This window comes from Muscardinus avellanarius (genome assembly GCF_963383645.1).
Source record: "Muscardinus avellanarius genome assembly, chromosome: 1".
Taxonomy (NCBI): Eukaryota; Metazoa; Chordata; class Mammalia; order Rodentia; family Gliridae; genus Muscardinus; species Muscardinus avellanarius.
Window position 1 is genome coordinate 174,153,658 of NC_137786.1, and position 26,749 is coordinate 174,180,406.

Consider the following 26,749-nt stretch of genomic DNA (forward strand, 5'->3'; position numbering starts at 1 on the left):
CCTGCCTCCTTTCAGCCCTGAGCCCCAACCCTCACTCCAGTTGGAAGAAACTTCACCAGTTCATTCAATACATATGAAGAAATGTCTGTGTGGCAGCACCATGCTGGGTTGGGGGCGGTGTCATAGTGGAGCCAGCAGATGGCCCTGCCTTTGGGCAGGTGAGGGCCAGACTCTCATGGAGAAGCCAGAGCCATCAAATAATCATAGACACCCAGGGCTCAGCCAGGCTTTCAGCTAAAAGGGGTGAATGAATGAATGAATGAGAGAGAGAGAGAGACTTGGACCTTTTCTAAACACCCATTTATTTATTTATTTTGGTGGTATTGGGGTTCCTGGTAGCCCTTCTACCTCCGGGCTACACTCCCAGACCTATTTTATACTTTTTCTATTTTTTGGAAACAGGATCTCTTACTCCAGTGCAGCTGGCTTCGAACCTGCGTGATCCTCCTGTCTCTGCTTCCCAAGCGCGGGGATTACAAGGGCGCGCCACCACGCTCGGCTAAACGCTGCCATTTCTAAAGAGCCCAGAAAGGTAAGGCAGGGATGGTGAGGGTCCTCCTGTTCTCTAGCACTAGAGGCTGTCACGCATTCCTGCCCGTCCTCTACCCACAAAGGGGCTGGACCTCAGACTTGCTTCTCCTCTGTGGGCCTATGAAGCGGCTGTGCTTCCTACCCACAGGGCTGCTGGGAGGATTCAAATGAGACAAGGGATGAAAAGCCCTACCTGGGCCTGGCACACCCACACGCTTTCCAGCCAGCGATTATGATGTTCACGGCACAGACAGTGAATATCAGCACATCTACCCAGTGAGAAAACACGAGCCCGGAGAGCCAACGGGCCTGACTTAAAGCCCCTCACCCAGAAGGAATTAAACTAGAGCCAGCCTTCCTCCAGTTGAGGCCGCTGTCTCCCTCCCCTCCTCGGCCATCCCGGCCATCCAGACCCCATGCCCACACACAGGCAGAAGCAAGGCCCGGCTGCCCAAGACAGCTAGAAATGGAGCACAGCAGAAATGGAAATGAGGAAGCCCCCTCGCCCTGCAGCTGCAGACTCCCAGCAAGCTCGCCCAGGACTCCCAGGGCCCAGCTTCCTGCTCCCTCCCGCGGCTGCCCAGGCCGTGGTGGGAAGCTGCAGCTCCAGCTGCTGGGTTCAGAGTGGTTGGGACAGTGCCTTAGGCGGATGACAGACTGCTGACCACAGCATGGGGTGAGCCCTGCCTAGCAGGAAACCACAGGAAGGGACCTGAGATACACTCCAGACCACCCCAGGCCCATCCCATTCTATAGACGGGAAAAGGAAGCAGAAATGGCTAGTGGCTTGCCTAAGGTTCCCTGGCTGGCCACCACAGAGTTTTCCCTGCTCAAGCCTGACAGACAGCCCACCTTGGGCTCTGACCCCGCCCCTAAGACACAGCTGACCTCAAATGCCAGCCTCCTCTCTCTCAGAGACCCACCCACGATGGAGCTCACAGCCCCAGGGCAGCCTGGGGATAGAGGCTATGCTCTCACCTTCAGAAAGATCTTGGTTTTGCCAATCTGCCAGTCATCGTGGGTGCCCAGTACTGCCTCGGCCATGCGCTGGCATGTCCCCCGGAGGTCACCCTGGAGGGCAGAAGGGAATGGGCAGCCTCACCAGCAGGAAGGCCCCACGTATTTCTCCTGAGGCTGGGAGGCCGGGCTCTCACCCCAGCTCTGCCCTGACTGGCTGCGCACCACTGGCCTGGCTGGGCCTCCTCTGAACCTATGTTTTCTCCTTAATGGCAACCCAGTGATGACCACCATGGCTATCGATGCCAGCTGATGTCTCACTGCCCAGCCCCCAATCTCCCCAGCAATACCTTAGGTGGCCAAGCAGATGTCAGGCTCAGCTCCTGGGCCTAAGGTGACTTCGAGGCCCTTGCCCAGCCAGAGTTGTGCCCACTTTCTCCCTGCCATGTGTACATTCGGCCCCATACCTGCTTGTAGGCTGGCTTCACGCCAGGCAGCAGCACGCGGTACCGCTCCACGAACTCCACGAAGCTGTAGCGGATGGGGTAGCCAGCGCGGCGGATCCGGATGGTCTCCATCATGCCTGAGTACCGCAGCTGGCGCACGCACAGGTGCCGGTCGAACAGCTGCCAGGCACAGAGCCAAGGGCATCCAGGTGAGGCACCTGCCAGAAGGCTGGCCCTGCAGCATTTGACCAGCCCCAGTGGAAGGCTTGGGAGAGGCCGAGGCCACCATATTACAGGAGGAGCAAGACCAGGACAGGGCCCAGGTCTGCAGGTGGTCCCCACACAGCAGCCAGAAGTGAGGACCCTTGCTGTGGGGGTGCTGCTTAGAGGCCCAGAGGGAGCTTTGCAGTGGGGAGGCTGTTCCAGGGTCCAAGGAGGAAGAGCAGGTGCAGAGGAGGGGTGAAACCTGAAAGCCCAGGACCCACTGGGGAGCTTTGTTGTGTGTATGGTGCTGGGGATTGAACTCGGGGTACTCAACCTCTGAGCTATATCCCCAGTCCTATTTCACTTTTTTATTTGGAAACAGGGCCTCGCTAAATTGCTGTGATCCTCCTGTCTCAGTCTCCCAAGGACTGGGATTACTGATGTGTGCTGCCACGCCCAGCCCAGGTGGGGGACTTTGAGGCACTCGAGAGGCTGGCCCAGGCCATTCTTTGTGCGGTGGTGGGTACTTGCACAGCCCTAGGGCGTGCTCTTCAGGAGGCAGCCACTGAAAATTTGCAGTTATTCAGACAAGTTTCTGGCTGGTGACACAGAATGCCTTAAGAAAGAGGCACATTTTTCTAATTCATAAAGTTGTTCTGCGATGGCTGCCTGGCAGGGCCAGCTCTGGGTCCAAGGAAGGGATGGGGAGAGATGCAGAAGACAGAGGCCAGACCACGGGGAACTTCAGAGGCTAAGCAAGGAGCCCAGGAAGGTTTGGAGCAGGGAGAAGAAGCATGTCAAGGTGGTGGAAGGGGCAATGGGTGTCAGGAGCGAGACAGGGGCACGGGTGGCAGGAGACTAGTGACCAGGCCATGACCACCGAGGTCTGGGCTGAGAGAAGGGTTCCAGGGGTATTTCAGAGCCAGGGGAAACCTGACTACCCCGGCCTCAGTTCCCCCGGGCCCCCTGCACTGAAGGGAGCTGCCTGTGCCCTCTGCCCCTCAGGACCCTGCAGCTCTGAGTCCTAAAAGGGCCGGGCCTCTCCTACTCTAGGAACTGACTTCCTGGCGGGGACAGTGTGTACAGATGGCTGCTTCCGCAGCCTGCTTCCTCTCCCTCTGGGCCACTTTCCCTGGCCTTCCCTCCCTCCCTCCACAGGCCCAGCTTCCCCTGGGCCTCCCCCCAGGCCTCTGGGTAAACAACTCCTCGCAGACTGTAGTAGAAGAGGGCAGCCTGCGGACTTAAGCCCCCCAAAACTCCCTGAGCACCCCCACCCCGCTCTACATCTCCAACCCAGGACAAGATCTGTTCCTAGTAGGCAATTTGCAAAAGCTGGACGAGGCTGTGCTAAGTACACAGAAAGGTCCCAACAAATGTCATTCAGAAGAGTAAAAAATAAGGATAGTCCAAGGCAGAGGGCTGGAGGTTGCCAGGAGGAGGGAGGTGGTAGTGGTACTGGCGGTGGGGGTGGCTTTCAAAGGAAGGGCCATAGCCGCTCTTTACTGAGCGCTTACTAGGTGCCAGGCAGTCTGCCTGCGTGATTGCCCGGACTATGCCCAGGAGGTGGGTGTGATGTGTTTCGTATCCATCTATGGGGAAACGGAGTCACAAGTGACTTGTATACACAGTCTCAGAGCTTGGAAGAGCGGTGGAGTGGGACTGAAAGCCGCTTTCCCCAGCACCTGCTGCCTCCAGTCGGAGGGGGCCTTTTATAAGCTCTCAGGCGCCCACCCTTCCCCAAAGACGACAAAGTCTTCAGCCCCCACACCCACCCGGCTCCATACCCCGCCACGCGGCTGCTCACCATGGGCTTCTTGAATTCATTGGGCTTGATGCAGCGCACAAAGAAGGGCTGGCAGGAGCCCAGCGTGCGCATCAGCAGCTCCAGCGAGCGCTTGAACTGGCTGCTGAGTGTGGGCGAGCGCTTCCTGGTCTCAGCGCCCTGCAGGATGGACAGACCGCGGTGGGAGGGGCTGCGCCTGTCCCCCAGCCCTCCACAAGGAGGCCGGAGGGGAGGTCTGCTGCAGCTTTGACCTCAGACACCCCCTCCAGGGAACCCCGGGGCCCCTGGGGGTAGCCGGCCAGGCTGCTCCCTCCTGGTATGCTGGAGTCTCCTCCTCTCCTGCGTAAAATAGGTGGTCAGACCTGGTCACCTCAGGACTCTGGGGTCATTTTAGAGACAGGGGTTAAGCAAAACTAACTCAAACCTGGCCGGAGGCTTCCTAGCTGTGTGGCCTTGGGCAGATCACTAAATGGTGCTGAACCTGTTTTCTAAGTGAAAGTAATGCTGCTATCTAGCCACCTAACAGGGCAGTGAGGAGGGCAGCCAGGGATGGTCAGGGATGGTGGCGGCTCTTGGCTGGGACCTGTGGGGGAGGGGAGGAAGGAAGCCTGACCTCCAGCTGAGGGATTAGCTGGCAGGGGCTGGGCAGGGGACAGGGCGTGTATAATCCCTTTAAGAAGGCCCGGGAGCTGGTTCTCTGCACACCCTTTCCCTCTTGGAGTCTCTTCCCAGAACACTGAAATTAGGCAGAGGGTCTGGGAGAGAATCAAAGAAAATGAAAGTGAACCTTCTCTGTAAATAACTCAGGTTCTCATCCCTTCCTTCTCTCTCTCTTTCTTTTCTTTTTTTATGCTATCTGGGATTGAACCCGGGGGCATTCTACTTCCGAGCTACACCCCCAGTCCTGTTTTATTTTTTATTTGTAAACAGTCTCACTAGGTTGATGAGAGTCTCACTATTTGCTGAGGCTGTCCTCAAACCTGTGATCCTCCTGTCTTAGCCTCCCAAGTACTGGGATTACAGATTTGAGCCACCACACCCCAGCCTTCATCCTCATCATTTCTGTTACTGTTTTCCTAGCAATTTTCACTCAGGTGAGAATGTGTGAGTGAATTTGAATATTATTGTAACATTTTGTTTATTTTTAGAGTCATAGTTTCATCTCATATCCTGTAGCATCAAAAGCCACTTGTGCAGCGGAGGGTGCATGAGGAATTTGGTGGGGGGCAAAGGTGTTTAGCCTATACTAAATAGACACAATGAGAGTCAACAAAGAGCAGATGCTTGTGATTCTGAAATATGCTGAGCTTGCCGTTGTAGTTTGATCTGGAATATACCCTAGGCTTTTCCCCTGGGGAAACTGGGGCAGTGGTCAGATCCGTGGTCTTGCGGTTGCTAATGAACCAGACCATCAGTGACACTGGGTAAGAGCCGTAGGGCGGGGCTGTACTCAGCCAGCTTTAGCGCCCCTGCCACCAATACAGAGGCGCACACCCACACCACAGCACACACAATGGCACACACACCCCTCTCGGGTGTCCATCATCACTGGAGCTATTCCTGTCTGCTGTCTGTCTGCCCCAACAGGCTGAGCCTGTGAGGACCGGCCAGGTCGGCCTTGTTCTCCGCCAAGCCACTAGGCCTGGCACACTGATTCTGAGCTCTGTTCGTGGGCTGGCAGAAACTGTCCATCTTCCCAAAGCACAGGCCAAAATCCTAGGAAGTCTTCCACACTTCTCTCACACCCAGTACATCCACAAATCTTACGGCTCCACCTTGGAAACCTCCCAGAAGCTGACCCTTTCTCCCCGCTTTCTCTGCTGTCAGCCTGGTCCAGGCCCCACTTGGCGGTCTCCTGTTATTGTAGAAGCCTCCAAATTGATCTCCCTGCCCTCTTCACGCTCCACTCCTCACAGCAGCCAGGGAGGCTGTAAAATGAAGCTCACATGATACCGCAGCAGCTCCCAGCTCACTCTGCAGTAAGGTCAAGGTCCTTGTCAGGACCCATTCCCTCCAAAGCCCTTCCTCCAGAGGCACGAGGCTGGCCTCCCAGCCTCCCTACCAGCTTCTCACTGAGGCCTTCCTGCTGGACATCTGTTTGAAATCACAGCTGCCGCCGCCTCCCTTCTCCCCTTATCTTTCTCTATGCCACTAACACCATCCGACACACGGTGTGTGTTTTACTTATCGACTGGCTTACTAACTCTTCCTCTTCTGCTAGGACACAAGTCCCATGAAGACAGGGATTTCTTTTTCTGTTTTGTTCACGATTGTGTCCCCTGGCCCTAGGACAATGTCAGGTATCTGATGGTCCCTCAATAAATATTTGTAGGTAGAATGAATGGGAGCTATGAGGCGGCGGGGTCTGCTCCCACATCCTTGGCTATCTGGGTTTATTCCATTGGGGTAAAGGCTGTCCTTCCTGATATTTACTGGATTCTGGGATAATCTGCACATGCTAAAATTGAGATGAAGACTGAAGTGGAAAGTCTAAAGGCTGATGCTAGACGGCCCCATGAGGGGAGATGAGGGGGACACCTGAGCACAGTGTCTGGCAAGGGGCAGGTGAGACACAGGCAGAAGGCCACCTCCAAGCTGGGAGCCATGGCACATGCCCGTAGCTCCAGGACTGGGAGGTTGAGCGAGGAAGATCGAAAGTTCAAGGCCAACCTTGGCAATTTAGTGAGATCTTGTTTCAAAAAGAGAAATAAAATAGAACTGAGGATGTAGCTCAGAAGTAGAGTGCCCCTGGGTTCAATCCCCAGTACCACACACACAAAAGAAGGAAGAGGAGGAGAAGACTGGCTGTGTATGGAATACGCAGACGTCCTGTGGGCAGGGTTAGGCATTGATGGGCTGCCATCGCGGCTTGACTGGTCCCTCTATCAGTGACGGCTGCCTGGGGCTGCCTCAGGAGGCAGGCAAGAGTAAGAGGATGAAGACGCTGGGGCTGGGACCTGCTTAGGACGGGCATTCAGATCACTGGAAGCTGTAAGCTTCCATCCCAGTAAGAGCCCGGCAACTATGACACTGCCATCGAATACGCTCCACAATCAGCCACGCTGATCTCCTCCCTCCTTTAAGACAGCCGTCATGTTTCCAGCACTGGCAAAGGACTTTGCTTTCCTAGATGTGAGGCGTACAGACATAGCGCAGGATGAGAAACAGCAGGGGCTTGGAAAACTTCACCCGGGCCCTCACTCGTAGGTGACCTTGGACAAGTCCCTGTGCTGCATGAGACGGGGCTGGTTCCCATCCCTGTGTGTCCCAAGCTGTGTGACCTTGAGCAAGCACCTTGGACCCCAGTTTCTTTACCTGTAAAGTTGAGGTGGCGGTAATTGCCTGCAGGTTTGGGGGGTGGGTGTGGTAGCGATGTAAGCGCCTAGCTCAGAGCTTGGCCCAGAAGAGATGCCACGGAGATGTGACTGGCACCAAAGGTGTCGCTGCTGTTTCCTAATCTTTCCCCTGTAACCACCTTGGAAGTGGGGGTGCAGAGGGGGGTCCTTTCAGAAGAGCCCAGGCTCCTGAGTTTGGACCTTTGCACGAGTCCTCAGCAAGTACAGGGTAATCTCTGGGATGAGTCTCAGAGTAGGGAGCAGGTAGAGAGGCTCCAGGAGCCCCGGGAGCTTCAGAAAGACAGAAGGAAGAGGAGAAAGCATGCTTTCTCCTCTTCCTTCTGACCAGAGCGTGCTGGGCGTAGAGAAATGGATGGCTGCAGAGTTGGAAGACATGGGAATGAGGAAGAGCCGGTGAGAGCCCCGGCCACACCTGTCTCACTGATGTGACCCCATAGCACGTGGGCTTCAGAAGGGGACTCGTGCCTGGATGCTGGGGCTCCGATGCCTGTCCCTGAACTCGGCCCTGTGTGCATTGCGTCAGCTGGCTGTGTGTGTGTGTGTGTGTGTGTGTGTGTGTGTGTGCGCGCGCATGCGTGTGTGCGCCGGGGTGATCCATGGGCAGAGGAGAGAGGTCACTGTCCAGAGAAGCTTCCCGCTCCAGACATACTGTCCCCAAGCTCCATCAGGCGCTGGCAGCAGAGGGTGAGAGGCTCAGCATTTGGCTACGAATGGGGGGATGTCAGCATTGGCCAGAGAGGAAACTGAGAGCTGAGAAAAGGCAGTAGAGGGGAAGCAGAGGAGCCACAGTGTGAAGGTGGCAGGCAGGACCCACAGGCAGTAGGGCCTCCTAGTACCCACCAGGATGCTGTCACTGGGCCGCGTCATACCCCCTTTCTGACCTCAGGCCCTCAGGTGCACAATGCAGAAAAGACGGCATCTCCTGCTTCCCAAGGGAGGATGTGACCAGTCACCAGGGCCCAGTGGGAGGAGTGGGAGGCTCAGCCACAGGTGGGAGGGGCTGGAGACCCAGGGTCGAGTTCCGCCCCAGCTCACGGACACCCTGGGTAAGTCCTGCCCCATCTCCAGGGCCCAGTTTATTCCTTTATTAAACTGAGATGCCTACAGCACGCACAACTCAAAAAACCAAACCAAAAACCACTCCAAAAACACTCCACAAAAAAACACACTCCAGAAAAGACCCAGAAGCCCAGCCCTCTCCCCAAGCCTCAGCCCCATGGGGCAGAGGCCTCTCCCGCCATCCTGGGCCCCGGCTGGGGCTTTACCTTCGCGGAAGCTGCTGCCTGGCAGAGCGAGCCGGAGGAGTAACCACAGAGAAACTACAAGGGGAACCACAGGGCAGGTGAGGTGGCGGGCAGTGCTCGGAAGTCAGAGGGGCCCTCAGGCAGAGGTCTGGGGTCCTGACTGCTCTGTGACCGCTGGCAGTTCCCAAGCAGCTCGGGCACCTGCACAGGCGCTGAGGGAGGGGGCTCTGCGCTACCTGGGAGCCCTTTTGGGCCTCCTCCAGGAAGCCCCAGGACAGGAGGAAAATGTGAAATACATAGGCCAAAACCCCTGCAGACGGCCAGCCTGGGGCTTCAGGAGGGGCAGGGCAAGCAATAACTGCCGTCTGTACAGGTCCCGGCGGCACAGATGCACCCTTGGAGACAGTAGCTGTGTGTCGCACCCACCCCATGTCCCTGAGTCTGCATCTGCTCCCTTCGTTCATGTTGCTAGCAGAGGGTGGACCCCACAGGAGGTCCTGTGGCTGGGCTCTGCCCATGGCCTCTCCTGTGGCCCTTCTCTGGGCTTTGCACCCCAGCTGCAAGCCCAATCCGTGCAAAGGACCAGATGGGAGCGTGGTGGAGGCCTCTCCAGGCCCCTCTTGGAACCACGGCCGAGCTCTGTTTGTGCTCTGTGGCTGAGGGGCTACGCTGGTGGACGAGGCCAAGGCTGAGGCCTGGCTTCCAGGTCCTCCCTGCCCAGCAGAAACACTGTGTGGCCTTACCATGGCGACGTCGGCCTGGAAGATCTGCTTGATGAACTTGTTCCGTGAGGAGTGGACCAGCTGGATGATGTCCCCGTGCAGGGTGTCCCGGTTCTTCTCCAGGAAGCCTGGGCAGAGGCAAAGAGTGGTCACAACTTGCCAGCTCTGGCAGCCCCCTGGCCAGACTTAGGCCTCCCCAGGTCTGAACCTGGTGGGGGGACCCTCAAAATTCACATCCATTCCACAGCAGGGACACTGAGACCTGGAGACAACGGTGTCTTACCTCAGATTACGGAGAAAGTGAGGGGCCATCCCAACCACACAGCCCCCTTCCAGGCCGGTCCAAGAGGGCAGGAGTTCTCTGTCTCTAGGGGGGAGCAGACTAAGCTACCTAAGGCTGCCACGAGTCTTCTGAACTAAGGTGTCAAAGCCGTCTGAAGACAATGGGTGTTAAAAGAAACCAATTAAAACTACCTCGTAGCTGGACAGTATATTATGTTTTATAAAATGCCCTCACAGCCCCCAGTGCATGCAGAATGGTCGGGGCTCATCTTCCCTACCCCAGATGCAGGGAACTGATGCTCAGAGTAGCTGAGAATGTCATCTAACACCACACAGCAAGCCAAGGCCGCGTTAAGACTCAAACCCAGGACCCCTGGCCACAACCCAGGGAGGCTCCCCACACCACACAGCCCAAAGAGGAGGCCGCCATTCCCAGAGACTGCGAAGTTTGGAACTGGTTGATGGGGGCCTTTGTGTGGGTGGTGCAGAACATGAGGTGCCTGGCTGGGGTGGCCCTGCAGAGAGGCAGGGCTTGGCTGGCCCAGTGGTAGACAGCATCAAGACCCAGTGCTGGGCTGCCTGCTGGGGTCTAAGGAGAGGAGCTACAGGATGCACACGGTATTGAAGTTGGGGTGGAGTGATGGGCTCTGTGACAGCCTCACTGGGTGGCCCTGGAGAGGTCCCATTCTGGGGTCTCAGTGTCCTCCTCTGTCAGATGGGAGCAGTAACACCTAGCACTGGGGCCCGGGCTACTGAGGCACCACCAACCTCGGAACCAGCTCATGGAGGGTGTGTGGGTCAGATGGCTCCAGGCTGTCCTGTCTCAAATGCCATTGACCTCTGACTCTGGGTGGAACCCTTGGGGGCTGATTGGCAGGAGCTGAATGTAGTTACACCCACCACTGGCGGCAGCCCTTTATACCGGGATGGGAAGGGAGGGTCACAAGGTACTCTGTGGTCTTTGGACAGAGCTTGTGAGAATTCCAAGTGGGACAAACCTGTCTTCTGACTTCTTCCTAACTTCTAGCTTTAAAATAAACCCCACTAGCTGAGCATGGTGGCACACGCTTTTAATCCCAGTACTTGGGAGGCTGAGACAGGAGGATCATAGGTTCACAGCCAGCCCCAGGTGCTTAGTGATACCCCTTGCAACTCAGTGAGACCCTGTTTCAAAAATAAAGCATAAAAAATTAGGCCTGGGGGTGTCTCTCAGAGGTAGAATGCCCCTGGGTTCCATCCCCAGTAATGCAAAAATAAAATAAAATAAAATAAAATAAAATAAAATAAAATAAAATAAAATAAAATGAATCCCACTGCATGTTTTCAGGAAAGGAGAAGATGCTTAGACATAAAGCGTTCACACTTGGTCTTGTTGCTGGAAGAGTCTGGGTAGGAATGGGGCTATTTTGAGGCCTGGCTGTGCACCTAATAGTCTGTGCCATGTCACGTAAGGACAGTCAGCCCCCTTTTGTGCCCATTTCCTTGTATGTACAAAAGTACACTGAGTCCTCCCCAAAGGGCTAAGAGCAGGGATTCAGATAGTTGTGGGCATCATACACCAGTATCCACAGCATCTTTATCCACACCAGCCAAAACGCAGAGACAGCTCAACTGTTTATTAACAGATAAACACAAAACAAAATGTGGTGTAGTCACACAATGGAATATTATCCAGCCACAAAAATGAAGTAAATTGATGCATGCGACACAGTGGATAAACCTATTATGCCAAGTGGAGTAAAACAGACACATAAGACAATCATTTTCAGGCACAATGGCGCAGGCCAGTGATCCCAGCTACTTAGGAGGCTGCGGCAGGGACATGGCAAGTTCGAGGCCAGCCCAGACAACTTAGCAAGACCCTGCCTCAATAAAATAAAAAGGAACTGGTGAGGTGGTGCACCCTGTAATTTTAGTACTTGGGAGGCTGAGATAGGAGGGCAGGTTTGAGGCCAGCCTTAAACTTAGCATAGGCTCTCAACAACTTGGTGAGAACATATTTCAAAATAAAAAGGGGTTGGGGGTGAAATTCAAGGGTAGAACACCCTGGGTGCAATACTTGGTACACCACATGCGTGCACACACACACACACACACACACACACACACACACGCACGCACACATACACACATAGCCTGATTCCACTCATAGTGACAAAAAGTAGAACAGAAATGACAAGGTGTAGCCAGGCGTGGTGGCGCACGCTTGTAATCACAGCATTCGGGAGGCTGAGACAGGAGGATCCCAGTTCGCGGACAGCCTCAGCTACTTAGTGAGGCCCCCTGCAACTCAGTGAGACCCGGTTTCAAAATAAAGAATAAAAAATAGGGTAGGAGGTGTAGCTCAGAGGTCGAATGCCCCTGGGTTCCACCCCCAGACCCTAAAAAAAAAGAAAAAAAAAAGAAAAAAAGAAATGACAAGGTGCTGGGTGCCGGGGGCTGGTGGGGAGGCACTGATAGTGGGGACAGAGCTTCATGTGGGGTGATGGAAAGGATCTGAAAGTGGATGGAGGTGATAGGCATAAATGTACTTATTGCCACAAAATTGTATACCTAAAGATGGTTCAAATGGTAAATCCTGCTATATGTCCTTTACCATAATTTAAGAAAATTTCAATTCCCTTTTGGCAAAACAAAGGGAAAGCATTAAGCCCATGTCTCCTAAGGCTCTTTGCCCCCTCCCTAGACTCCAGGATCCTGAGGCCTTTCTCTGGGACCGAGCACAGGCAGAGACAGACCCCCCACCCCCGACAGCCCCTGTACCTTGGGTCTCATAGTAGACGATGCCCGCAAAGTGGTTGATGCCAAACTGGGTCTCGTGGTTGTTCTTGGGGGGCACGTAGTTGGCATTGAGCTTGTGCTGGGAGTTCAGCTTGTGCAACATGGTGGTATCTGTGCCCTGTGGGAGAAGCGGGGCTGCTGCAGGGCCACTGCCAAGCCACCTCCCAGACCCACCTTCCCTCCCAGAGCTCCGCACTCTTCTGTCTTCATGCTGCACAGAGGGCCCCGCTGGGTCCTCACTGCCTCACCTGTCAAGGAGTGAATTGGAGCCACACACCCTTGGAAGTACATTCCAGTTTAGAACATCTATCCTGTCATTAAAATCCTGAGAGCCATTACCTTTCTCCTCCCCAACTCTAAGATATATTCTGTGTCTTGAGCACATACACACACACACACACACACACACACACACACACACACACAATTTTTTTTTGGTATTGAGGATTGAACCCAGTATTCTCACAGGCATTCTACCTCTGAGCCATACCCCCTGCTCTTTCTTTTTCCTTTTTATTTTTAATTTAATTTAATTATTATTTTTTGGTGGTACTGGGGTTCCCGGAAACCCTTCTATCTCTGGGCTACACTACCAGACCTATTTTTATACTTTTTAAAAAAAATTTAGAAACAGGGTCTCTTAAGCCAGCACATCTGGCTTTGAACCTGTGCAGTCATCCTGTCTCCGCCTCCCAAGTATGGGGATTACAAGCGTGCGCCACCACGCCCAGCTTCATTTTTATTTTGAAACCGGGTCTCATTAAGTTGCTGAGGCTATTCTTGAATCTGCATTTCTCCTGCCTCAGCCTCCCAAGTACTGGGATTACAGGCATGTACCACCATGCCCAGCCAACGGCCTGCTTAGATCTCTGCTGTCTGGTCCAGGACCCTGGCAAATGGAGCTGATTCCTACAAGCCAGGTGACTGTCCAGGAGTTGGCCCCGAGTCATCCCGAGGGGTGGTGTCATTAGCCCATTTTGCCGATGATGACGGAAGCCGAGGCTGAGCGGGGAAGGGCCCCGCCGGCCCCCCAGACCCCGCCTGCGGTGTGCCCACCTTGGGAAACTTGCTCTCCTCGTCGATGAGGGAGATGATGTTCATGGGCTTGTTGGCGATCATGTCCAGGGCGTCCTGGTTGTCGGTGAACTCGATGTGCAGCCAGTCGATGCTCTCCAGGTCGTACTCCTCCTGCTCCAGCTTGAACACGTGCCGCACGAAGAACTGCTGCAGGTGCTCGTTGGCAAAGTTGATGCACAGCTGCTCAAAGCTGCAGGGGTGCGGGGGTGTCACCCGGGCCCCTGCCCCGCCACTCAGGGGAGGACCATAAGGAGATACCAAAAGTGTCACGAGAGCTGGGAAGGGCTGACAAGATGTGGCAGGCAGAGCACCGACTGCATTCATTGGGGACGTTTGGTGGTCGTGGTGTGTGTGTGTGGTGGGGGTGCTCTGTGACATCAGGACAGTGCAGGAATTGAAGGGACTTGCTAGGGACCGGGGCTGTCTGCCCCTCATCCCAGGATCCACCTGCACCTGCTCTGTCCAGCAGCCCCTCACGTGGTCCCCAAGAGGTGCAGATCCCCAAGGGTGGCCAAGACCCTGATGCTCAAGCTCAGCTCAGACCTCACCTGCTTGGAGGCACCTGCATCTTGGACACGGGACGGATCAGAACTGGCCGTGGGGCCCACATGTCTAAGACAGTGTCAGGGATGCCCCTACCACCGGGCTGGCTGAGTCGACCCTGGGGAGGGGAGGGAGGGAAGGAAAGGGAGAGGGAACTGCAGGGGACTAAAGTCAACATTCTCATCCACCTGGCTGAGCATGCTCACAACCAGCTATGTGTTTTAAAGGGAAACTTGGAACATCTCCTATCTGTGTTGTACAAGAAAAACCGCTTCCCTTATCAGCAGAGCCCCGTGTGATACCTGTTCACAGCAAAGTTCTCAAACCCAAAGATGTCAAGGAGGCCGATGGACCGGCGGGAGTTCTTCACTTCCTGGGAAGGAGGCTTGTAAATTGCCGCGTTGATCTTGTCCACTATCCACACAAAGAGCCGCCCGTAGATGCCCTGGAAGGTGGCAGCATCAGCCACGGAGCCTAGCCACACTCTCCCTTGAGTTAGGCTCAAGGACCCTCTGTGGCTTCTCCCTAGCCCCATCCCTGGAGCAGCACACTGTTAGAAAGCCCTGGGCCTTTCCCCACGCTGTTCTGCACCTGGGTGCCCTCTCCTGCTGTACAGCTCCTGCTGACTTTCAAAGCTCGTCCAGATAGCAACTATGTAATGACCCCCCACAGGACCCTGCAGGCCAGGAGGCAGCCAGCCTTCAAGCTCTCACCTCTTGGCCTATCTGCCTCCCCCATCAGCTCTGAATAGCTCACAGCGCCTGGCACAGAGCAGGGACTCATTGAGTGGTCAATGTAGATGTAGGGAGGGCTACAAGCCTCTCACCTGGTCCAGCCCCCTTCTGCATCTTCTGCAAGCTAAAGAGGGTGTCTCCTGGCAGGGAACAGCTGATCAAAACAGGCAGGGACCCAGGGCCTGCAGGGACAGAGCTAGGAGGGCCCCTAGGAGCACGGCGCCCAGCCCCCTGTGGGGTATATAGACACATGAGGCTCAGATGCGGGCAGGCTGGTGCCCGGCCTCAGATGCAGCCAGAGGCTGCACCCTGGATCCAGCCCAGGGCAGTCAGGGGTGGGGCCAGCTCTGAATACTCTGTGTCCACCTCTCAATGACCCAACCTCCCCCAGCGGCCACCTTGACAAAGGCGTCTCGGACATCCAGAGCCTGCTCCCTGCTGAGTGGGGTAGACACCGTCTCGCCACGGGTGATGAGGGTGCGGCTCGTCAGGCAGCCCATCAGGTCTGGGGGGTTCACCTGGGGCAGACATGCAGACACTCACAGCCTCCGCCGGCCAATCTCCCCCGTCCTCCATCCACACCTGGGCTCCCCTCCCCGTCCACACTCTGCCTGGACCATCTCCTCCATGAGGAGTGCCTGCCTCACCAAACCACTCTCACGCTGCCTGGAAGGACCTCCTCTCCCCAGGGCCCCGCTCAGCTCCACCAGCACAGCACCTGCCCCCAGGACCAGCCCTGACTCAGGCTTTCTTCATCCCACTTTCCCAACTCAGGGTAGAGCCAAGTAAGTATTCGCTAAAAGTGACTGACTCAAGGTTCTTGATGTGTAAACACTACTGCCAGATGTGAACAGATGTGCAGGCTGAAGTCCAGAGGGCCAGAATGACTGGACCAGAGGCACATGGCCCAGAGTGTCACAGGGTCCCCAGGCCAGGTCTCTTGGCCCCACACTGCTGGGGAAGGGGGTCAGCTCATCTGGGACGGGCTCCAGCCCTGCTCCCCGGGTCCCCAGCCCAGCACACAGCTGGTTCACTACTGAGCACAGCTCTTGCAGCCTGCCCCACTGAGCTCCAAGGAAGTACTCTTTTGGGGGGGAACAGAAGCGGGGTGGGGAGGCGAGGCCGGACACTGACCTCCAGCAGGGATGCGGCGGTGGCCAGCGATGGGGAGAAGAGGACCTCGCAGGCATCCAGGTTTTCAAAGGTGCGGGCTGCAGGCAGCAAGGGGCACAGGATCAGGGCAGGGAGGACTGGAAGAAGGGCTGAGAGGACCGGGCTGCCACAATACTCTAGGGAAACTAGCTTGTCCACAGCACCACGGTGAAATGCTCTCACCAGGAGGCCACGAGCACGGTGAGGGTAGGGACTCTGTATGCCAGGCTTTGGCAACTGCCACCACACATGCTGCACATGCTGGCACCTTCTCTCCATCTCCACCCCAGGTTCTCAGAGCTCCCGGCAGCAGCTCTGGCTCCTTGACACAGGCTTGGTGAATGTGCCTTTCCAATCCTGCCCTGCCCTCTCGGGCCTCAGGACCTTTGCACACACTCTTTCCTCTGCCTGATGCATCCTTTCTCTTAGTCTTTCAAGACTCCCTAAACTGTGATCCTTAGTGCTGGGATCATTCATTCACTGAATTTCCCACAGCTTCTCTGTCCAGGGCCCATGATGGACACCAGGGAATGAGTGGGACCCCTGGCCTGCCTCAGACGACCCTCTTCCCCCTGGTGTAGAGATGCCCAGGGAGTGTCAGGTAGGTGAACAGGGTCCCTTCTTTAGCCTTCTCCTTTTCAGAAGATGGCTATTTGGTCACTCACATTTTAACATGAATTAGTTTAAAGATTTACCCTCTCTCTAAGAAAGATATCAGACATTAAAGAAGAAACCAAAGGTGGAAGGGGTCTTAAAGGGCCATAGCCATCTCCCAGTATACCTCATCCTACACTTAACCGTGGAACTTCCACACAGGCCCACACCTGAGGCTGACGTCAGGCTAGCGGGCCTCTTCAACTCTCCCTGCGGGGACTTCTCCCCAGCCTCCACCCACAGAGGGCAGAGAGGGGCAGAGACGGCGTCCCCGTGGCCCGGGCGCGCCTCACCCTCGTACTGCAGGTTGCCCAGGTGCAGGATGGCGGCCAGCAGCTTGGAGATCTCCCAGTTCTCCGTGTCGGTGAACATGAGCACCTTCATGGCGGAGCGGATGTTGGCGTACTCCTGGCTGTCCACTCGGCCCTCACAGGTGATGCAATTACCCTGGGGGCGGGCGGGGTGGGGTGGAGGAGGGTGTCAGGGTGCTCAGAGAGGCGGCATCAGCACCGAAGCAGAGCTGCACGGCCCACCCTCTGCCAGCTCAGCCCGGGCTCAGCCCTGACTTCTCCGAGTGAGCACAGGCCCTGCAGAAAGCCTCGAAAGCTCCTGCCTGGGCTCTTTGAGAACACCCTGCCCACCAGTGAGAAGAACTGGGTCACCGAGACCAGGCCTGCCCAGGGCACCCGCCGGACAGTCCCAGCCCCGAGGCTGTACCAGCTTGTGCATCCTGGGAGGCCCATGCTCAGGGGCTTGGCCCTCACTAGCTGGGGACAAGCACCCGGCTGAGCTGCAGAACTCTGCTCCAAGCTGTGAGAATGTGAGTGTCAGCCAGCTGTAGCAAGCATCCAGGAAGACCTGTCACACCCACAGCACACACGCCCCAGGTGCCACAGCCCACACCTGTATCTTTGTGGCCTGGCCAGGCTCTGCCTGGAGCCATGGGAGTAACACCTACTGTGTTCACAGTCCCAGTTTCCTCCTACCCCATGGCCCTGGGGTCTACTTCTCCTTGATGTCCAGACAACAGCAAGAGTCGGCACCAGACCCTACCACCAGCAGCCAGCTCCCCCGGTGCTGGGAGGCCGGGCAGAGGCCCAGCCTCTGTGTCCTCAAAGACCAAACACGGCTCGTGTGCATGGCCAGGTCCGTGTGCACAGACACATGGTGTGCATCGGTGTGTCCCTGAGTCAGATGTCTATATTTAGGGAGGTGACTATGGTGAGAATGTGTGTAGATATGTGTGCAAGTGGCCAAGTGCCCAAGTGAGGAGAGGCCTAGGGCGCAGACAGGCCCAGAAGGGCCGGGGCAGGAAGGGAACAGGAGAAGAAGGCCCACTGGAAGTTCCTGCCTACTGGGCCTGGCGCTGGGGGCGGTCTAGGTGTGGCCTGGACCTGCCCCACTTGGCTGCAACGGGGCTGCCTGGGCCTCACCATGGCCAGGTAGTTGTAGTCGCTGGCCTGGCCCAGGCCCAGCTTCTTCTTCTGCTCCTCGCTCATGCCCTCCAGCATGCAGTAGAACACGTGGTAGTTCCTCTCGTCCGGGGCCTAGAGGGAGGAGGGCGCATGGGCTTCACTATCATAACAAATGGCAGTCATGAAGAGTTGGGGGACGTCCTGTGGTGGGACTTCCGGGGCCTGGGTGACGCAGGGCCTGGACTGTGCACACCCACCCACGGAGGCTTCAGGCCTGCCCAGGGCGGAGCCAAGTCTGATCCCAGTCCCGGCCCACCTGGCGACAGACGCGCGACTTCTCCAGCAGGTACTGCTCGATCTTGGCGCCCTCGATGGCGCCCCGCTTGTTGAAGTGGATGTCGATGTACTTCCCGAAGCGGCTTGAGTTGTCGTTGCGGATGGTCTTGGCGTTCCCGAATGCTGCGGGTGGGCAGAGGTCACAGACGAGGCCAGCCTGCCCCCCGCCTTGCCCGCGGCGCCCTGGCCCTACCTTCTAGGATGGGGGTGGCCTCCAGGACCTGCTGCTCGATCCAGGAGTGCTGCCCACTGATGGCCGCCAGGAACTGCAAGATCAGCTTCGTGCTCTCCGTCTTCCCTGCCCCGGACTCCCCACTGCAGAGGGGGGAAGTGGAGGAGCGGCTCGGCCCAGGCTGTCCCAGCCTGCTCCCCAGCCTGTGATGCAGGACCCTCCAGGGCTGGGGGAGACCTAAAGGAGCTCAGGGCTCTGCCCGGCCCACAGATAACTCTGTCCCTCACTCAGACACACCCCCAGCCGTGCTTGCATGAAGCATGGCACCTATTAGATGCTCAATTAATGTGTTGGCCGTTTACCCTCTGGCCAAGAGAAAACAGCACCCTGAGACTTAAAACTAACCATAACCTAACAGGAGCCATAACCTAACAGGAATAAACAAGGTTGGCTTCAAACTAGCACGAGCTTTGGTGCATTTGAGGAGATACGGGGCCTGGGAAAGGGCAGGCAGTTCTCCAGGCGCTGGGCCTGGGGCCGCCCACCTGATGATGCAGCACTGGTCCCGGCTGTTGCGTTTCATGTTGAAGTAGCAATTGTCTGCGATGGCGAAGATGTGGGGGGGCATCTCCCCGATCTTCTTGTTGGTGTACTGGCGGATGTGCTCCGGCGAATAGATGGAGAGCAGCTGATAGGGGTTCACGGCCACCAGGATGGAGCCTGTGTATGTCTGTGGGCAACAAGGCTGGTGAGCTCACTCCCTCCCAAGTGGGAGGCTCCACCTTGCTCCCGCTCTGCCGGGAGACCTGGCTTTGGAGTGCTGTGGACTCGGGTAGAATCCTGATGCCTTAGGAGCTCAGGGGGTGGGATGGGTCTGCCTCTGTGGCACTAGGTGACACTTGATGGAAGGAGGAGAAAGAAGGGAGAAGAGAGGAGGGAGAAGGAGGAGGATGGAGAGGAGCAGGAGGAAGAGGGGGAGGGAGTCACTAGACCTTGATTTCCTTATGTTCATCTGCGAAATGGGAATAACTGTTTATGAAGATTAAAGGAGGTGCTAAGCCGGGCGTGGTGGGGCACGCTTATAAACCCAGCATTCGGGAGGCTGAGACAGGAAGATCGCGGTTCAAGGACAGCCTCCGCTACTTAGTGAGGCCCTTTGCAACTCAGAGAAACTCTATTTCAAAATAAAGAGTAAGCCGGGCATGGTGGCACACACTTGTAATCCCAGCATTTGGGAGGCTGAGGCAGGAGGATCTCGGTTCGCAGTCTCAGCTACTTAGTGAGGCCCTTTGCAACTCAGTGAGATCCTGTTTCCAAATAAAGAATACAAAAATAGGGCTGGCGGTGTAGCTCAGAGGTAGAACGCCCCTGGGTTCTATCTCCAGTATCACACACAAAGAAAGGAGATGATATATGTGGTATGTATCTATCTATGTATATTTATTTTACGGTATATTGTATAATATTTATTTATCTGTTTGCTTATTTTGTGGTATTGGGCCTCACGCGTGCTAGGCAAGTGCTCTACAACTGAGCTACATCCCAGCCCTCTCTAGTTTATTTTGAGACAGGGTCTCACCAAGTTGCCCAGCCTGGCCTCCAGCTTGTAATCCTCCTGCCTTTGCCTCCTGAGTAGCTGGGATCACAGGTGTGTGCCCCCATCCCTGGTGAGATGGTATTTTAAAATTCACAGCACATAAGAGGTATGCCTCAAGCTGGGCGTGGTGGCGCATGCTTGTAATCCCAGCTTTCGGGAGGCTGAGCAGAAGGATCGTGGTTCACGGACAGCGTCAGCTACTTAGTGAGGCCCTCTGCAACTTAGTGAGACCCTGTCTCAAATAAAGAATAAAAAATAGGTCAGGGGGTGTAGCTCAGAGGTAGAATGCCTCTGGGTTCCATCCTCAGACACACACACACACACACACACAAAAAAAAAAAAAAAACAGAGGTATGCCTCAAATTTTGGCTTCCACCTTTGCCTCCAAGCTCTGTATCTCATATTTTGGGAATGAAATTCATAAACTGGACCAGGTCCAGGGGGAGATTGGGTTGGTGAGGAAGTGGGGTTGGAGGCCGAGGTAGGAGGATCACAAGTTCAAGACTAGCCTGGGCAACTTAGGGAGGCCGTGTCTCAAAATAAAATTTTTATGTGTGTGTGTGTGTGTGTGTGTGTGTGTGTGTGTGTGTGTGGTTGTGTGTGTGGGGTGGAGTGGGGGGTTGTGCTGGAGACTGAGCTTAGAGGCATTCTACTTCTGAGTTATATCCCAGCCTTTTTTTTTTTTTTAATTTGGAGACAGGGTCTCCCTAAGTTACCGAGAGCCTCACTAGTTGCTGAGGCTGGCTGTGAACTTGGAATCCTCCTGTCTCAGCCTCCCAAGTACTGGGATTATAAGTGTGCACCACCTCTCCCGACTTATTTCTTATTATTAGTTTCTTTTTGGGAATTGGGGATCAAACTCAGGGCACTGCCCATGCAAGGCAAGCCCTTTATTGCAGAGCTACATCCCAACACTCACAATAAAAAATTTTAAAGAGGGCTGGGGACTTAACTCAGTGGGGGAGCATGTGCCTAGCATGCGTGAGCGTGTGGGGGAAGAGCCGCAGGGGCTGGGGCTGGGATGTGCAGCTGGGGGCTTGGCCTCTGTGTTACATCTCTAGAGAGAGGAAGCCTCTGTGCTCTGGGGAGCAGAGCAGCTGGGTGGCATGAGCACAAAGGCCTGATGCCTTGGGCTGGGGCTTTGTCTGCTCGGGCTCCTGTGTCAGCGCACAGGTTGGCCATCCATGGGCAAGACTTCCCGTTATGGGCCCGGGGCCCTGCCACATCAGAACAACACACAACGCGGCCCAGCCCTGCCTCCACTCAGGGCTACTCTCCCTCCCCCGCCTTGCATCCCAAGCTTGAAAAGGTAGGGCCCAGCCTATAACCGGTGATGGATGCGTTGACATCTGGGCCTGGAGAGGCTGAAGAAAGATGTGTGCACACAGGAGAGGTGACAGCCCTGCCCATCCCCACCCACCCACCTCAGTGCATGCCACCAGGGCTGCCACCATGCCCCAGCGGCCTCAGCCCAGTGTGGCCATGCAGAGAGCAAGGCTGCAGGCACTGCATGCCACAGAGATGCCTGCCCTGGGTCCCCGACCAGGAGCTGTGGGCAAGCACCCTTCTCAGGGTTCACTAAGCCTCTTCCAGGCAGCCCCCACCAGCAGGGCTGAGGCTGCTGCACTGGTTCACGTGGCAGGACCCCAGGCAGGAGAAGAAGGGGTGCAGGTCGGGCAGCAGGCGGCCAGGCCAAGCAAACAAGCCTAGTGAGCCGAGCCTTTGCGGGGGCCTCCGCCGTACTCACCCGCCCTCCACAGTGGGTCTGAGGTTGCAAAGTGCCGGAGCAGGAGGAAAGGGAGCTGGTCAGTGGAGAGTGGGGGGAATTGGCCACAGGAAACTTTTTTTGCAAGACTGTTTGCTCCCGGGCAAAGATGGAGCCATGGAACCTTCACCAGGTGCCCGATGGAACCTTCACCAGGCCACCTTCCTTTCTTCTTAACACTGGCTCAGGTGTGACACTCAGCCATCCACCTGTTACCCACGCATGGCAGTTGGCTGTCCACACACACAGGAGGCCAGCTGTGGGAGCTCAGTGGGCATCCCTGGGTTTCTCAGGGTGAGGGTGTTGGAAGGGTGGGAGCCACGGGACTGGCCAGCGTACAGCCAAGAGGCAAGAGCCGTGAAAGGGCGTGGCATTTGGGAGGGCTGCAGGAGAAGGTCACTGGCAGCCTTGGACATGAATGGCAGCCACTGAAGCCCAGACCCAGCCTACAGGGGGTCAGAGCCAGACAGGGACACTGTGGCCAACTTCAGGGCAGAAACAATGACAGAAAAGGAGAGGGGGATACTGCGAGGCCCTGGGAAGACTTCCAGGGGCTGGAAGCTCACGGCCCTCTCCTGAGCATGGGACTGTTTCCCGGCCTCCTGGAGGGCCCCACCTGGCTCCCCTCGCCCTTCCAAGACAGGCACAGCACCACCTCCACCTCTGCCCGGGGTGGGGCGGGGACCTCCAGCCCTGTCATCCCATCCCCGCTCCCTGGCAGGGACTGCTCACATGCCCAGCAGCCCACAGCAGGGGGCTCCCAGCCTAACCCCAATCTCTCCTGCACTGGGCACCAGGGCAGGCCTTAACAAGAGCGGAGAAGGTCCTGCTCTGCTGGAAACTGTTCAGAAGTTTCCTATGGCCTCAGGGCAAAGTCTACCTCCTTCTCTACCCACCCCCAAAGCCCGTAAGGCCTGGCCCCTGCTATCCTTCCTCCCATAGCTGGAGGCCTGAGTGTGTGTGTGTGTGTGTGTGTGTGTGTGTGTGTGTGTGTGTATTTATTCAATCACTTCTGAGGACTGAACCCAGGGGCATTCTACCTCTGAACTATACCCCAGCCCTATTTTACATTTTATTTGGAAACAGGGTCTTGCTAAGTTGCTCCGTCTGGCTTGGAACCTGTGATCCTCCTGTCTCGGTCTCCCAAATACTGGGATTACAGGCATGTACAGCCACACCCAGCTTAAATCTTTCGTTCAAAGCCTGCCCATACCCCCATGGTGTTAGGAACACATTTCCCACACCCCTCACTCCCTGAATTTCCTCTCATTGCAGTGGTCCAAGCTCAGAAGACTCCTCCCCCAGGATGCAGACACAGACTGTGACCCATCTCACCCACACAGTCCTTCAGTTCACTCCCCTGACTCCTCTGCAGCTCTGGTTTAAGGCTGCTGCCCTTCAGAGCCTGGCGCCATGCACATACACAGGACACTTAGCAGTGCTGGTTGAGTGACTGAAAGAATGACTATATTAATGGGCTGGGTGGACAGCAGTAACTCTTGTCTCCTGTTGTCCCCAGCAACTAGCTGGGCAGGGGGCTGGGGACCAGGCAGGCACACCTGAGGCAGCTCTCTCCATGCCCAGAAAGTGTGACCACAATATGGCCACTAGAAAGGACACAAAACATTGTAAGGAGAGGTGCTCATCTGAGCAGAAGGAAATGAGAGGTCACACGGGCGCATGCACACACACACGCAGGGACACACACAGCATTGTTCTTGGAAGATCAATCAGAAGTCTGCAGCAGTATGCTGGGCATGGGGGCGCACGCTTGTAACCCCAGCACTCGGGAGGCTGAGACCAGAGGATCGCGGTTCTTGGCCAGTCTCAGCTACTACTTAGTGAGGCCCTCTGCAACTCAGTGAGACCTGGTTTCAAAATAAAGAATAAAAAATAGGGCAGGGGCTGTAGCTCGGAGGTCAAATACCCCTGGGTTCCATCCCCAGACCCGAAACAAAAAAAAAAAAATCTGGAGCAATAATTCTTTCTTAGTTAGAAGGAAAAATTCCCATTTGTAGCACATACCCGCATTACAATTATGTACTCAAACCAGGCCCTGTCCTTAGCCAGGAGGCAGCCTGCAGGGTAGCAAGGACACACCAGCTGCCAGCGAGGCGCCTGGGGGTGCTGGAGATGTGGTCTCCCTTTAAGGTGGGGAACCGAGCCCCCCCACAGTGGAGGGCTGGCCAAGGCCACCCAACAGATAACAGGGAGTGGGATGAATGAGGGTCCCTGTCCTGGAGCCCTTGAGCTGATCTCTATGCCTGGGCTCCCCCAACCACAGGAACATATCCACGGGACCTGTGGAGCTGGCGGTAGGAACGGATGGGAGGCCTGGCCTCCATGGGCTCTGGGACCCTGGCCTCTCTGGGCTCCCACAACTCTGGGTCCTCCGAGGTCTTGGTGTTGCCTCCTGAGCCCCTGGCCTCCTCCCTCTCAGGGTCCAGGGCAGCAGAGGGTTAATGGCCAATGCCCAGCAGCCTCCAGGAGTAAAAGCAGGTCTGTGGGGCACTGGAGAAAAGGACTATTCCCAAACACACATGATCAGAGGTCCCAAGGTGTCAGGAAGAGATTGGGGCCACAAGGCTGGAGAAGTGTGGAGGGAATCAACACCACCCCAGCATCTGTCCTCCCAGAAACTCCCAGGGCTGCCCCTGGCACCCCTCCTTCTGCAGGGGCAGGCCCTGGGACTCACACGCCTGCCATGGAGACGACCCTTGGCCCCAGGGCTGCCCAGTGAGGGGTAGCCAGATGCCCTCTGGGAGCCCTATTCTGGAGCGGCCAGGGCTGATTTGTGGCCACGGGCTGTCCTCAGGCCCCTGGAGACAGGCCAGCAGGAAGCAGGCACGCTGTGGGCAGACAGGCAGGGACAGGGTGTCCACCCAGTGCTCCACTGTGAGCCAGCACGGTAACCTGAGGAAAGCCTGGTGTGTGGGCTGTGCCCAGGGTAACTCAATCCACAAAGTGACGGGGTTGCCATGGTTAGGGACAGGTATAGTTTCCAGGTGGAACAATGGCTGGGGTGCTTCTTCAAACCCTTACCCACCAAGTCACAGACCTAGGGACTTGGTGAAGTGAGAAAAGCTCTTTGAAGCTCCATGCATCCCCAGGTCCACAGGCAGCCGGAGTCTCGACCAACCCTCCAGGTGCCACAGCCAGAGCCCAACAGGAAGGCAGCGTGCGCCCCTCCTCTCAGCTCCTCCTGACCCAGAAAACAGGTCAGAAAGGTGGGAGTTCCAGGTGGGGAAAGTTGAGAGGCTTCCTGAGAATCCACAAACCTCTGAAATTATTTTCTTTGATCTCCTAGTGAGCCCTGTTCAAGGACACGATGTTCAAACCAATCTCTGCCGGCAGCCAGCTAACCCAGTCACCGCCTCCCCCTTAATTTCACAAGGAACATTCCCTGATTTCAGACTGTCTGAAGCTTTGTCCTCTCCTCTTCCTCATGACTCCTGCCTCCTCCTGTTCCTTGATTCAGCCTACCACCTGAATCCTTCATGCCGGAGGAGTCCCACTAGACCACACGTCACATACCCTCAGTTACTCTAAGACACGGGGACACCCTCTATCTTCCCTGTGAAGAGGACCCTCAGCTCCTCCCAACAAGGGAGTGGGCCTAGGGGTCAGGCCCCAGCAGAGGGACAGTGGAGAGCACCCACAGCTCTGACAGGCCCTCCCTGGGAAGGCAGGTGGACAGGCAGGCACCCCGCCATCTACCACACTGCTCAGGTCAGGGTACAGACCGCAGAGAACCCAGGACCCACCTGTGGCCACTTGCCCTCCAGAGAGAGGAGAAAGGGGTCCGTGGTAATTTTTATAAGCAGATAGAGTTCCTAGGATCAAAAGGCAGGAGAACACATAGGCTACATGCTCTCCTGGCCCAGTCCTGCCATTCTCGCTCTCCCTCTTGGTTCCTGGCTGGGTTAGATGTGAAGAAGAGAGGCCTGACTGGACTGGGATACCAAGGCTTTGAGGCCCTCCTCATCCCCATCCTGAGGACACATACTCCTTACCAGCCTCCCCTGGTCTTGAGGACACAGTGGCAGACCCCAACCCCATAGCGCAACAACTGTCCCGCTCCGGGGCAAGTGCTAAGCCTGTCCCTTAGCAAGCCACAGGCCCATGGGGACATGTGAGCCTGTAGTGCAAATCGCCTTCGCCCAGCCACAGAACGCAACAGCCTGGGAGGACGCGCCTCCGACCAGGAGCAGGCAGATCCCCGGTCTGTACTCACATAGATGAGGTGGTCCCGGTAGCGGATGAGCAGGTTGCGCAGGATACCCGCTTCATTGAGGTCCCCCAGGCGGATCATGTCCTCCACACCGTGGACTGAGGTGGGGTGCATGGGCTTGATGTGCGTGGCGTTCTGCGGAGAGATCCAGTGTTCCTGTGGGAGGCACACCCTAGTGTCAGCTCACACCCCTGGGCCCAGGGTGCACATTGCACAGGCAGGGGCTGGGGCGGGGCGGGAGCCGGGCTCTGAGCATCACACTGTGGGGCAGGGCCATGGCTAACACTATCAGTTCTAACTGGTTTGAATCTTGGGATGGTACCACCTGCCCCACCCCTCAGAGCGGCCCCTTCCCTTAGGGGGTCCTCTCCAGACCCAAGAGCAGGCAGGCCATGGACTCAGCCCTAGAAGACAATTGACATTAAAGGATCAGATTCCTCCCCGGTCACTTTGCAGAACAGAGTGGAAGCCAAGACAGACTTAGCTTCAAATCCCAGCCCTGATAAACACATACAAAGTAATTTGGGATAGTGCTAAGAATAAACTAAGTGGCAAATGCGACAGAGGACCACAGAGGGAACTGCTTTAGTTAGGATGGCCAGGACCCACCTCTCTGAGGAGGCAGCATTTGAGCGCAGACAGAGTATCTCTGTAAGATGCCAGGGAGGGACTTCCAGGCCCAGGGAACAGCAAACACAGCACCTCAGAGAAGGCCAGTGAGGCGTGGCCTATCCAAGGGAAAGCTGGGGCGAGCAGGAGCAGTGGTG

At 56.3% G+C, this 26,749-nt stretch overlaps 1 protein-coding gene across 4 annotated transcripts in view; it reads right to left on the reverse strand.

Moving 5' to 3' along the window:
- MYO7A (myosin VIIA) overlaps nt 1–26,749 on the reverse strand; it is a gene marked incomplete at both ends in the record, with an annotated part of 63,773 nt that overhangs the window by 33,001 nt on the left and 4,023 nt on the right. For 3 of the 4 annotated variants that reach the window (XM_080717535.1, XM_080717534.1, XM_080717533.1), the window contains 15 exons: nt 1,510–1,602; nt 1,956–2,114; nt 3,943–4,080; nt 9,265–9,371; nt 12,289–12,424; nt 13,363–13,573; nt 14,229–14,371; nt 15,059–15,178; nt 15,795–15,871; nt 16,760–16,913; nt 17,900–18,013; nt 18,198–18,340; nt 18,411–18,532; nt 18,935–19,119; nt 25,986–26,138. In XM_080717535.1, the coding sequence (XP_080573661.1) occupies nt 1,510–1,602; nt 1,956–2,114; nt 3,943–4,080; nt 9,265–9,371; nt 12,289–12,424; nt 13,363–13,573; nt 14,229–14,371; nt 15,059–15,178; nt 15,795–15,871; nt 16,760–16,913; nt 17,900–18,013; nt 18,198–18,340; nt 18,411–18,532; nt 18,935–19,119; nt 25,986–26,138 (2,055 nt within the window). Of the gene's footprint in view, nt 1–1,509; nt 1,603–1,955; nt 2,115–3,942; nt 4,081–9,264; nt 9,372–12,288; nt 12,425–13,362; nt 13,574–14,228; nt 14,372–15,058; nt 15,179–15,794; nt 15,872–16,759; nt 16,914–17,899; nt 18,014–18,197; nt 18,341–18,410; nt 18,533–18,934; nt 19,120–21,733; nt 21,752–25,985; nt 26,139–26,749 lie in introns of all 4 variants that reach the window. The other variant, XM_080717532.1, reaches the window with a different exon arrangement.